Source organism: Carassius auratus, chromosome 11 (genome assembly GCF_003368295.1).
Source record: "Carassius auratus strain Wakin chromosome 11, ASM336829v1, whole genome shotgun sequence".
In the NCBI taxonomy this organism is placed as follows: Eukaryota; Metazoa; Chordata; class Actinopteri; order Cypriniformes; family Cyprinidae; genus Carassius; species Carassius auratus.
Genome location: NC_039253.1, coordinates 17,986,146 through 18,000,109, shown reverse-complemented (window position 1 = coordinate 18,000,109; position 13,964 = coordinate 17,986,146). Strand labels below are relative to the sequence as shown.

Below are 13,964 nucleotides of genomic sequence, written 5' to 3'. Positions count from 1 at the left end.
ACAGCCAAGACAACATTTTTCATTGTAAGTACTAAAATATCAAAAAATAAAATTAAAAAATATATATATTTTCAAATTATTATTAAACCGACAAAAACAAAACAAAATTACTGAAACTTTAACAGAAATTTAAAATGAAAACTGAAAATAAAATCTATATCTTAAAATAATACATCAGTGATACTAATATAACACTTTGCTAGAACACATTAACTGTAATGCACACAATAAAGCATAACAAAATTATTATATTATGTGTGTTTAATAATAATGACCAAGAGCTTTAAAATTTAAAGACACTAAAAATACCACACAAATTGCTAAATTGTTTGCACAAACATCACAGAATATAAACATACTTTACAGTACTGATACAGTATGCTGATATTTAAAGCATGTTCAACCTGAGGACAGTGAATATTACTATAACATTTCCACAACTTCTGTATAACAATAACTACAGAGGAATGATGTTGGAATCGCTTTCAAAGCATTCATTATTTTCCATCTGATGAACAATAAAAACACTGACAGCCAATCGAAATCCATTAGACTTTAAAAGCATTTAAAATGATTACAAAAAACTGCAGCACGCGTATAATAAACAGATCGTTATTGTGCATTGGTGTGGATGCAAATATAGTTATTGTTAATGCTGTAAACAAGCCTTTACGCATTAACCTGACATTTCGTTGAACTTTGACCTGATATAATAAACACAGAGGTCAAGAGGTACAGAAAATAAAGCTCTGAATGAGACGAAATCGGTGCAAATCTGCAGCTTACGTTTTTCATGACACTTATAAACACAACAATCATTTTTGCTGAGTAGCTCCAGATCAAGTTTTAAGAGCAGTTTAATTTCTTGTCTCTTTTGAACAAAGAGGACGTTTTAAAGCTACCATTTGTTTCAGTTTTATCAGATTGTTTTTAACGTGGTCTCTGCTGTCGTCTCATGATGGTTGAGTGCTGCTTCACCAGAAAGCGTTTATCAGAGCTGCACTGTAGAGAAAAAACATAGGAAAATACAGTCTGAATGTCACAGAAGGATATACATTATTAATATCTGTAGTGTTGGGGTTTATATCATTTTTATTTATAGTTCAGTCATAGAAATAGGACAGGAAATGTTGCAAGCATGAGCTGTAATTGCATTACTTGCATGAGCATCATGATGGCGAACACTGAACTCTGTGTTTGTATTTTTCTTTATTCGTATTTTACTTTGCCTAAACTAATGCAGTTAATGAAACTGTGCATCTTTTACTTCTTCTCATTTCACGTCACACTCACCATCACCAACATGTCCTTCAGTCTTTCGATGGCTTTACGATTCGCTCGTCTGCGAGACACGTATGACGTCAGTATGACACTGAAACAGATGAACGGGTAATACATGAACAAACACATTACTAACAAAAACAGCATCAACTTCGTCCAATATTATTAATTTAGTATCATCAATGTGGTTAATGGTCTGCATTAGATTGTATTGTAATTTAAAGTTAATATTTTACTAATTTTGTTGTTAGTTTTTGCAATTTGTATAAATTTTTTATTCACCTAAAAATTGTTTATTTAATTTTACAATGTCATTTTTTTCCACTAATAGTAAGTGGTCGTGCTGCCATAAAAAGTTTAGTACCTTGAAATATATGAAAAATTGCTTTAAAGTAAAATTTTAAGGCAACACAACACTTACTTTTTAAGGTGCAAAAATATTTTTTTACAGTTTAGTATTTTAGAACTTTAGCATAAACTAAACATCAAAAGAGAAATGTTGCCTTTGCAACTAGCTAAAAAAACCCCATTTTTTTATGGTTTTATTTTTAATTCACATAAACACACACTTACACTTCGGCCAGTATGAGAGCGAAGGCGAAGGCCTCAGATGAGATGTAGCTGAGGGTGGTCTTGACCGGATCAGGAAGTGTATTTATACACTCTCTGGTCACATTAAGCACGTTCCCATTGCCTTCAAACGGGCCACACCCAGCCGGATCAAACCTCAGAGGAGAACGTGATAGGAGTTACGAATGTGTGAGAAACTTCATGCTAGTATAAGGTCACATAACATGAGTGACTGCTGAGTAAATGTTTGGAGAAGAGATGTTTAATGTTTAATTTTTTATCAAGGCTGCACAGGTGAATAGGGTATAAATGTTAGTTATAAGCTTTCCCCAATTGATCAATGCATTGTCTAACTAGAAATGCATTAATATGCATACATCACAAAAAAATAATTCTGAACATTGGATAAATCCTGGTACAAAATTCTTGTTTGATTTTGTTGACATATTAGAATTAAAGGGTTATTTTACAGAAGGGATTTTGGATTTCTCTTTTTATCACTCCATAAATAAAAAAATATGGTGAAAAAAATAAATTTTAAACACGTTTTTAGGAATAAAAAGTCAGGTGAATAATATTTGAACAAACCCCTCGGTAAAAACCTTCAGAATATAGATATGTATAAAACTGCTAAGTTTGGTGTTTGTAAGTCCTGCTGAAGTGGAGATAAAACTCATTTTGAGAAATTACTTTAAGCGACTTAGATATGTTTTGTAACTGATATCAGATTTAAGTAGATAAAGTGTAATAAATGAGATGGTTAAATGTGTATTTTAGATATTATCCTCCCACTAATTTGTAAGAAGACAGGTTATATAAGCCAAATATTACTCTATAATTCAGAAAAAAAACTGTAAACAGCCAGAAAAAAATTTATTTACCTTATTGTGAGGAATAAAATGTTGTATAAATCAGTGTGAATTATATTTCAACAAACCCCTCTGTAAAAACCTTCCGAATATAGATATGTATAAAACTGCTAAGTTTGGTGTTTGTAAGTTCTGCTGAAGTGGAGAAAAAACTCATTTTGAGAAATTACTTTAAGCGACTTATATATGTTTTGTAACTGAAATTAGACACAAATAGATAAAGTGTTAAAAATAAACAGTTAAATGTGTATTTTGGAAATTATCCTCACACTAATCTGTAAGAAGACTTATAGAATTAAAGGTTATAGAATCAAAATATCACTCCATAATCCATAAAAAATAAACTGCCAACAGCCAGATAAAAATGTATTAAACATATTGTGAGGAGTTAAATGTTTTATAAATCGGTTGTGAGTGAAATATGAACAAACCCCACAGTAAAAACCTTCAGAATATAGAGAGGAATAAAACTGCTAAGTTTGGTGTCTGTAAGTGCTGCTGAAGTGGAGGAAAAACTCTTTAAAGATATGCATCGCAGTTGAAATCTACAGACCCAATTTTATTTACGATGTTTTCTTTCCACTCGTCTGAACGAAGACAAGTAATGAAAGCAAAATAGCTCAAAATCTCTAAACTGACCAGTGCATGAAAAAACACGCAGAACTGTACTTAATTATAGATATTTTTCAGCATTAATACCTGTTGATATTGACAACTAAAGTGACCACAGCCATGAAGAGACCCAACAACAGCATGAAATGGAAGAGAACAGATGAACTGGCGGTCCGAAACATTCTCTGAGGCGGAACACAACACCGCACCACTGTGAACTGACACACAGACATTATAGCATTACATTATAATCACTTTCACAGACTTTTACATTAAATGTTCACTCTTGTGCAACTCAATCCCAGCAGCTGAGTCCATCTTCAAGAAACGAATAAAAATAGTGCTGTCAAACGATTAATCTAATCCAAAATAAAAGTGTTTGTTTACATAATATGTGTTTAAATACTAAGATATATATATGCATGTATATATTTAAGAAAATGTGTTATGTTTATATATTAAATATATTTATATATAAGAATATGAATATCTAAATGCATAAATGTAAATATTTAAAAAAATATATACTGTATGTGTGTGTGTATTTACTATATACATACATAATAAAAATACACAGTACACACACATATATAATGTAAACAAAAATGTTTATTTTGGATACGATTAATCGCGATTAATCATTTGACAGCAGAACTAAAAACACATCTCCTCCATCTTTACATGACCCTCTAACTCTGGCACATTCTATTCTAATTCTATTCTTTTAAAACAATAAACTTGCCTATTTTAAACTTGCACTCTATTAATTTATTATCTGCACATTTTCTTAAAAACACTGGCTTCTCAATTTTTTTTATAAATCCATTCTATTTATTTTCTTTTTATTTATTATTTTTATTTTGTAAGTCGCTTTAGATAAAAGCATCTGCTAATTGACTAAATGTAAATGTACATTAGCTTTTTCTAAAATAATACTCTAAAGCATTTAGGTTTGATTTGACATTTATCTGTTAAAAGAGTTGAATCAAACATGAAACCTTCTTGACGTAGAAGAGGAGCAGCAGTCTGACGGTGTTGATGGCCGGCAGAAGAGGACAGTAAAACACGCCGACCCACGTCACTGTCTGACTGTTGACCAGATCCAGAACATTGAAGGAGATCTCAAACTGCTTCTTGCCTAATAACTGCATCAGCTTTGAGGACGAGAACTTCTTCACCAATAACCTGCCATGAGACGCGATCATTAGCTAAAGCAGAGTACGTGAGTTAATGAAAAGCAGATAATTAAAATATTACAAATGCATAATGCAAAAACATAAAAGGGATTCAAAATGAGCATGAGTGTACTCAATGCAAAGGTGCATGTCAATGAAAATGAATGAGATCCGAGGAAAATTATATTTGGATGCTTGCAAAAATTCTGCATTTTTAAGTGATGCAGAAAAGTTGTGTTTCTCCAAGAAACTTTGTATTTGTTCACAAAACTTTCATATTCCTCAAGTAAGAAATTGCATTGCACCAAGAGATACTGAGATCCTTGCAAAATAGCTTTGCATTTGCTTATAAAATGTTTGCGCTCCACTGAGAAACTTTGTGTTCGCTCACAAAATTTCCCTAAAAAAACTTGGCATTAGCTTGCAAAATTCGCTGACAAAACTTTTGCATTGTGGTGAGAAACTTTGCATTCACTCACAAAACATTTGCACTCAACTGTAAAGCATTGCATTTGTTCACACATATGTATTCTTTGTCTAAAGTGTTCAGTAAAATATTCAATGGTTAAAGTAACTCACATTCTTGGGTAGGCCACACAAAATGCATTGAAGAAACACTCCACGAGGTTAAAGATGGTGAGTTTGTACATCTCCTTCCCAAACGCGTTCTCTTTGCACTGATGATGCTGTTTCACATCAGAAGGATGTTTTTAATTACAGACCCGTGTATTTGCATATTGTTTTTTAGAAGAAACAGCTTCTTCCCTTCTTAACAAACCTTGTATTGGTCTTGAGATGCTAGAGCATTAATGAAGAAGAACAGATAGATGCCCAAAGACGCCAGCTTTAGGAAAATACTCCTGCACATGGATTTAACACGTACATTAGTTTAACACCACAGGAACGTGTGCAGTATAACACATCTGGGGTCAAAGTGCATGACCTGTCTGACCTGATCAGTGTGAGGTTCAGCTGAATGGTGAGCGAGTAATCTTCAAACTCGGAGATCTTACTGAAAACGTGTGGAAGTATGTAGTTTACTGTCGTCATTGCGATCGGAGGAAGATACTCCAAAAACAGACACACAGTCCAGTGATTCTCACACTAAATAATGAAGATAAAGAGCGAAAAAGAGAATGATGCCTGGATGTTATCAGTATCACAGTTATATTTGTAGAAATAGACAACAATACATTGTATGGGTCACAATTATACATTTCTCTTTTATGACAAAAATCATTAGGATATTAAGTAAAGATCATGTTCCATGAAGATATTTAGTAAACTTCCTACCGTAAATATATCAAAACATAATGTTTGATTAGTAATATGCATTGCTAAGAACTTCATCTGAACAACTTTAAAGATGATTTTCTCAATATTTAGATTTTTTTGCTCCCTCAGATTCCAGATTTTCAAATAGTTGCGTCTCAGACTAATATTGTCCTCCGAACAATAATGATTTATTCAGCTTTTAGATGATGCATAAATCGCAATTTCCAAAAATTGACTGGTTTTGTGCACAAGGGTCACAAATGAAACATAGATCATAATTCATTAACAAAGTGCCTTGTACTTTTTAAGCTTCAACCACTAGAGTTGAATTAGTGTAACTTCAGTTATTTGACTTCACTGGTACCTTAACTCGTGACCTTTGGATGGCAAAATATATCAGGACGAATGAGCTTCCCAGAAGAACCAGCACCAGGAAGTTGAGCAGGATCCGCAGGAAGATGAGCTGAACCCAGTGTTTGAGCGATCGCTGCTGGACTCTCTGCTGAAACGTCTGCTCTTCTAGATCCATCTGGAGCAGAGGTCAGAGGTCAACCGCTGCTTCATCCTAACCCATCGATCAACTCTCTCTCTGTGTGTGAGACTGACATGAATCCTTACCCTGAGTTCGTTCCTGATGAAGTTTTGTTTCAGTGACGCTGCTTGAGGGCTCTGGATGCAGAAGTCCCACCCACAGAAGACCTTGTAACTCAGGTTAGAACTGAAGCGGTTTCCTGTGAGCCACGAGTGTTTGTAGCCCACCACCGTCCTGAAGATGAGACAAGAGAAACAATCCTGTTTCAGTTAGGATTAGGAAAATCCTGTGTTGAGTGTATGATGAAAATACACTGTGCATTTGATCGAATGACAATTTACAGAGTTTTGTTTGTTGCATTTGGACAAATGGTGCATACGAGTTTGTGATTTGAGTTTCAAGTTTCAGATATTTTAAAGGTTGTATTAACTATTGTGAAAAGATTTGTGCACGTTGTTATAAGAATAATTATTTGCATGATTGGTAATTTGCATGAAATTAATAAAAAAAGTTCAGTCTGTTTAGGAAAATGCCAAAGTGTTCAGATCACTGTGTTAACTGTTTTGAAAAGAGTGACCTGAGTTTGGAGAAATGTGTCAAATCAGGTGAGAAAAACTAACTTTTGTGTATCCCAAGAAACTTTATGCTTTTGTGTTCTAAGAAAAACGTTAAACTCGCTCTTTTTTCGCTGTCTAAAAACTTTGCATTAGTACGCAAAACTTTTGCATTCCCAGAGAAATGTTGTATTTGATTGCAAAATGTGTGCATTCCCTAAGAAACTTTTTTTTTAAGTTTTAACTTTTGTAAATCTTTCGTGTTTTCTAAACTTCTGCGTATCCAAGGAAACTTCACGCTTTCTCATAAAACGTTTGTGTTCTAAGAAAAACGTTATGCTCACTCTTATGTGCTCTCCAAAATAGGTTTGCAATAGTGCATTCCCAGAGAAACGATGCATTCGGACATAAAACTTTTACTTTACTCATTAAACTTTTGCATTCAAACAGAAACTCAAATTTTGCGCTTTTGAAAACTTTTGCAAATCCTTTGTGTTTTTGACTATTTTGATAAATATATATATGTTTTTTTCACTTTATTGGGATTGCAATAATAAAGTGATTTACTATAAATTTACTATAAATCAACGAATGTTGCCAGTTCGGTAGCTTTTACAGTGTTTTCAACAGCTTGCACATATTTTCAAAACTTTGCATATTTTTCATAACTTTACACACACATAATTGCACACAGAATGTAAAATGTCTCTCATCTCTTGCAAAATGAAGCACTGCATTCAAAATATCACAAACACATCTCAAAAGCAAACACCTCTTATATTAATTCCTGATAGATTTTTGTGTTACATACATTGTTTTGCAAAAATTGTTTTATGAAATTGAAAACTCAGTCTAAGAATTAGATTTGGTGTGTGCTTCTGGATTTTGAGTTTCAGGTTTCAGAAATTGTGTGACTAGTAAAGATTTTGTGTGCAAACAGTTAAAAAACAACAAATTTGCAAACTGTGAGATGAGCTGAAATGATATAGTAAGCGTTTGACAGTATGTTGTTATGATTATAGCGCCACTTAGTGGTCAAGAGCTGCAAATGCAGGAGGCCTCAGAAGCTGCAAAAACTGAATTGATTTAAAGAGTGAATGATCTGACCTGCGGACCACCAAGATGATGCTGAGGAAGAGGACAGAGATCATGCCAAGGAAAAAGAGGATCGGAGTGTTTAAACAATCCAAATCAAGATAGCCACGAGTGTAGAAACTATGAAAGACTGGGGAGGATTCGAGAACACCCTGAAAACACAGAACAGACCCAGAACACAAGAGAGAAAGATTCATGCAGGATGCAAAAGACAAAAGACTTGGATTTATTTAGGAAAGATGAGACAGGGATCTGGTTTACATGCTGAAGAATATGATGCAGATCAGCTAAACATTAAATTATGACGATAAAACAGTTATAAGAAATCCCCATATAAGACTTTTTTTATATTAAAATAAAATAAATATAAAATCAATAAATCTATGGAAGCTTGTTTCATTCACAGAATATAAAAATAACTAGGTATTTGCAACTTTTTATCTCACAATTCTGTTTTTTGTTTCTTCCATGAATTAAAAAAACTAAAATAAAAAAGGTAATTGTGATCTCCTAAATTTAACCCCCCCCCCATATTTCTGACTTTACATCAATTTTTTCTGCCATGATTGTGAAAATAAATAAATAAAGTAATTGTGCCTTTTGCACTTAATGCAATATTTTTTCTTATTATTACTGGCTTTACAGCTTCATTTTTCTGCTATGAAATAAAAAAAGAAAAGAATAAAGAATAATAAAAAAAGGAAATTGCAACTTTTCATCTCACAACTCCAAAAAAATAAAATAAAAAATAAAATCAGATTTGCGGTATAACTGAATGAAATACAAATTTTATTCACAAATTTTACAATGTCGAAAAAAAGATTCCATATAAATCTATATAAAGATAAAATTTATTTGCTCTCAGGTCATAGTGAGTGAGTTTTTTATTAAATTAGTTTATTAAATACTTAAATCTGAAAATGATGTTCAGAAGAAAAGGTGAGTGTGGACCATAATAAAATTACTTACCGATCCGACAAAAAAGTCTTTGAAGGAGAAGTTCTGGAATCCCACAGAACCTGAAAGAATCGAGTCATGTCTTTACTGGAGAGAAGGGCCATATTCACAAAACATATTCAGTCTAAAAGAAGCTCATAACTCACTGATTAAAGAGAAAACCTTACAAATAATGGCTGTGTCAGTCCTAAAGAGTGTTACATTTCTATGAATAAATCTCAGGCAGAGACTATCAGCCAATCACTGTGTGCATAGTTAATGAGCACGCTGACATCATCCATAGCATTAAGGTAAAGCCCGCCCCCTTATTCTGAGTTTAGTAAGTTTGTCTCAGCAGCGTTGTGGATAGGTTTTAAGAGAACTATTCTCTATTAAAGAGAACTCTTAGTGGTGAGATCAGATGTTGTGTGAATATGGGCCGAGAGAAGATGTTTAAGATCTTGGGCCGCTCTCACTGTGAGTTCTTGAGTCCTGTGCGAACACCAGCGTTGGTATCAGCACCGATCCGGCGATGATGACGCAGTACAGCAGGTTCAGACACAGCAGGTAACGCAGGAAGATGAAGTACGCCTTCACCCCGACCCCAAACTGACCTGTGCAGCAGATCACATACCAGTCTGATCATCATCTGCTCTCCTGCATACAACACACTCATCACAAGATACCATCCACATGTTTCTATGCACATTTTGAGATATCGCATATAAAACCCTTGATGGAAACGCCCCAAAAAAGTCCTGAATATTCTTCCATAGGAAAGGAAATGTTTTATGGGATATCCCAATTCTGTGCATTTAATAACAAACCTTCAATCTTAAGGAGCATGTGTCTCCATGGCAACAGTCCTGATAGGGCCCCGCCCACGTGTTCCTTTAAGCGCTGCCTTGTTTTCTGCTGGCTCCGCCTCCAGGAGTCCCAGTAGCCAATGCTGCGTCTCTGCAGGGGCTGTCGCTCTCTGATTGGCACAAACTGCTGGTCAAAACTCTGAAATGCTGAAACTCAACATCAGATGCTTATTATTTTGGCACTATGTAAAGTTTGCAATCTTTTTTGTCTGATTTCTGATGTATTTTGAAGCTATTTGGCGTCATCGTAAAAAAAAAAAAAAAAAAAAAAAAAAGAAAAAAGTTTTTATCTTTATTTTTTCCTTCTGTTTCTAGCGTGTACGTATTTGAAACAATGTCTAACACTTGCTATTACAAGCACTTCCTGTGTCTGTTTGCCTCTTTAAAAAGAATCGCTTTATCTATCCCCCAATTTATCCAAAGCAACAGCAAAATGACTAAACGTAAATGTAAATATTATATATATCCTACCGATAACCAGAAAAGAAAATCTTGGTGAATTAAGTGTTTTTTATGACATTAAATCATTTAGGGCATAAGAAAAAAAGGAAATATAAATATTTAGAAAAATTCTATTTCATATGATTCGCGAACCCGCTCCGAACTCCCGAACTGACTCAAATGATTCGCGATCCTGCTCCGAACTCCCGAACTGATTCAAATGATTCGCGATCCTGCTCCGAACTCCCGAACTGATTCTAATGATTCGCGATCCCCAAACTGACCAAATGATTCGCGAACCCGCTTTGAACTCCCGAATTGACTCAAATGACTCGCGAACCCGCTACGAACTCCCGAACTGATTCAAATGATTCGCGAACCCGAACTCCCGAACTGATTCAAATGATTCGCGAACCTGAACTCCCGAACTGACTCAAATGATTCGCGAAGCCTCTCCGAACTCCCAAACTGATTCAAATGATTCGCGATCCCCAAACTGACCAAATGATTCGCGAACCCGCTTTGAACTCCCGAATTGACTCAAATGATTCGCGAACCCACTACGAACTCCCGAACTGATTCAAATGATTCGCGAACCCGAACTCCCGAACTGACTCAAATGATTCGCGAAGCCTCTCCGAACTCCCAAACTGATTCTAATGATTCGCGATCCCCAAACTGACCAAATGATTCGCGAACCCGCTTTGAACTCCCGAATTGACTCAAATGATTCGCGAACCCGCTACGAACTCCCGAACTGATTCAAATGATTCGCGAACCCGAACTCCCGAACTGATTCAAATGATTCGCGAACCCGAACTCCCAAACTGATTCAAATGATTCGCGATCCCCAAACTGAGTCGAATGATTCGCGAACCCGCTCCGAACTCCCGAACTGACTCAGGAGTCAGTTAAAAAAAAAAAAAAATGACACGAATAGAAATAAAAATCGCCAGTTTTTTAGGTTTAAGTATTTTTTTATATCAGACTTTGTATAAGATAAACAATCAGAAAATTGATCAGATTGAAGTAAAAATTACAAACTATTAACATATTTCCATGTGGATGGACAAAAACTCCATACTGTAGCTGGGTCTCAGGAGGATATATAATAAAAAGTATAAAATATTACAGATTGTCTCAATGTAAACCCACTCAAAAATGCTAGTTTGAATATGGATTTATTTGCATTTTAATTTATAGCTAAGTTAAATGTAATTTTATCTCTTATCTTTTTGACACAATATACTCATTAAAGCATATTAAAGTAGTAATGATAGTATACTAAATAAAAAGTACAAAATTGCAGACTTTGTTGAGTTCGATTATTAAAATGAACAACTAGCAAAACTATAAACATACCAAATCTCTTTTCTGTCTCTGTTCTCGTCAGTGGTTAACAACAGTGTACAATACAATACACATTACAATTTTTTTATAGCACATTTAAAACAACTGCTTTCCAGCATCATTAAACAGTCACACAGCTAAAACGGAACATTAAAATTAAATTGTAAAAGGTAGGAATTCAATCTAGATTTCAAAGCATCCTCAGATTTAACATGCATTGTAAGAAGATGAGACGTCTCACCGGATGCCTCTCTTGACCTGCAGACAGACGGGCAGATCTCGGAGCGGGACGCTGGGGTTCCAGGAGACTCTGTCCAGCAGACTCTGATCCTGATCATCTGTGATGGTTTCTGTGTGAAGCCGGCGGTGAGCCTGTGAGCTCGGCAACAGGCCAAAGATCTCCGTCTGATAGTATTCACACGAGTCACTGGACAGATCCGAGCTCCAGCTCTCCACTGCGTGAACAAACACCAGCATTCATTAAAACACTGGTTCTGCAGCGATGCATTACAACTGAGATACAGTACTCAAACCAGGCCCAGAGCTGACCTCTGATGACCTTACATTTGGATGTTTCTGTTTTGTTTTTCAGTCATTTAAAAAATGTAATGGATGTGAAAAATAAAATGACAAATAATTTATAATGCAGCATTTACTTTTGTTCCACAGACCTCAATCATGTTTTTTTTAAAAAGAACCACTTTTTTTTCGTCTGAAGAACATTTAAAAATCTAAAGCTTGGGTATCGTTTGTATCATTTCGCAATTTCTACTGTGAAAATCTCACATTATAAATATAGAAATAAGTTTTTGGCAAATATTGACTATAGTTTCCATTTAGTTTCCTTATTATTATAATTTTTTCTCTTATTATAGTACTGTACTGTTATAGTATTGTATTGATGTATTTAATTATAACTTGTAATTTATTTACTTTAATTTCATTTATATTTATTTACTTATTTTGCTCTAATTTTTATTTGTTTAATTTAAATTTTTGCTTATTTTAATCTTATATTTTTTATTTTTTTATTTATCTACTTATAAATATCATTTGTTTACACAAACACACACATACGCACATATATATATATATATATATATATATATATATAGTATTTTCGTGCATATTTTTATGTACAAAATAAATAGTACTTCTTAAGATTTATGTGGTTTCAAACTGGTAAAATGTGCTTGGAGAATTTTTTTTTTTTCCAGAAAATAGAATTACTTAGAAACTATGTTTGCACTGTATTGAAAATGTTATTTATTAATTTATTTGTACATTTTGTACACTTACTCCAAACATTTGCAACCCAGTTTAAAAACCCCTGATCTAAAGATCCTTTTGTGCGATGAAGAGTTTTTATGGATGTTTAAGGTTCTTTAACGCCGATGAAGAACATTTTTAAATCCTTGTGAAGAGTGCGGATGCTCTCAGACAAACTAAGAAACCAACAACTGATCAAAAAGTATTTATGAAGACACTATACGAACTATTTATGAAGACACAAAAACAAAAACTATAAGTTTTTGTTTTTGAAAAGCAGTTTTGCTGGTGACTTACTGATCTATTTTTACAAACCAACCACAGGAAGAGGAAGTCAGGTCTAAATCATCATGCATAAACGATTGAGTGTCATATAAGATGCCAGCTGATCAATAATGATGATCTCAAGAGCTCATAACACAGGTGTGTGTGTGTGTGTGTGTGTGTGTGTACCTGAGGTCAGTCTGTGGAAGTGTGGCGTCCCGTCTTCTCTCTCCATCATGTGTCAGTGAGTGAGTCGAGGCCTCACACGTTCAGAGACGGTCGAGTGTACAGCAATGCTCTTCTCTTTAGCACTTCTGTGTGTGCGTTTGCAGGAAGTCATGTGATGAACCAGTGGGTGTCGCATCAGAATGTGAGAACATGAAGAAGCTTTCAGAAGACTCACATGTTTCGTAGACAAGCGACAGATTTTAACTTATTTTATTTTTGCATTTTAATTCAGGTTTGAGTTACATTAGATTTTATTTTACTGTAATAGTATTTTCAAAGAAAATGAATGGTTTCTCAATTCATACCCACAAAAAAAAGAAAAAATATTTATTTAATTTTAGCATTTTAATTTATAGACTTCAGTTACATTTTATTTTACTTTTCATATTTCTATTGGAATTTATTAAGGCAATAAAAAAATACATAAAAATATGTAAAAATAGTCACAATTTAAACCCACTCAAAAAAAAAAAAGAAATCATTTTTATATCTTGATTGGTTGATTTATTTTCTTTAAATTTTTATTTAGACTCAAATAACATTTGATTTAATTTCTAATCATTTTAATGCAAAACAAGACAATACATAATGGTATATTCAACTGAAATTGTACATTTTCCTCAATTTAAACCCTCTCCAAAATTCAA

General features: G+C 34.0%; 1 protein-coding gene across 1 annotated transcript; it reads right to left on the bottom strand.

Moving 5' to 3' along the window:
- Window positions 1-538: 538 nt before the first annotated feature.
- On the bottom strand, window positions 539-13,422 carry LOC113111271 (transmembrane channel-like protein 7). Its single transcript, XM_026275880.1, has 16 exons — window positions 13,279-13,422; window positions 11,798-12,011; window positions 9,727-9,875; window positions 9,376-9,513; window positions 8,933-8,982; window positions 7,976-8,115; window positions 6,401-6,548; window positions 6,147-6,311; window positions 5,460-5,611; window positions 5,286-5,367; window positions 5,087-5,193; window positions 4,331-4,517; window positions 3,420-3,550; window positions 1,855-2,007; window positions 1,294-1,372; window positions 539-1,002 (listed from the first exon to the last, which is right to left on the bottom strand). Exons 1-16 carry the CDS (start codon window positions 13,325-13,327, stop codon window positions 931-933), a joined length of 2,016 nt encoding a protein of 671 aa, XP_026131665.1. The 5' UTR covers window positions 13,328-13,422; the 3' UTR covers window positions 539-930.
- Window positions 13,423-13,964: the final 542 nt, after the last annotated feature.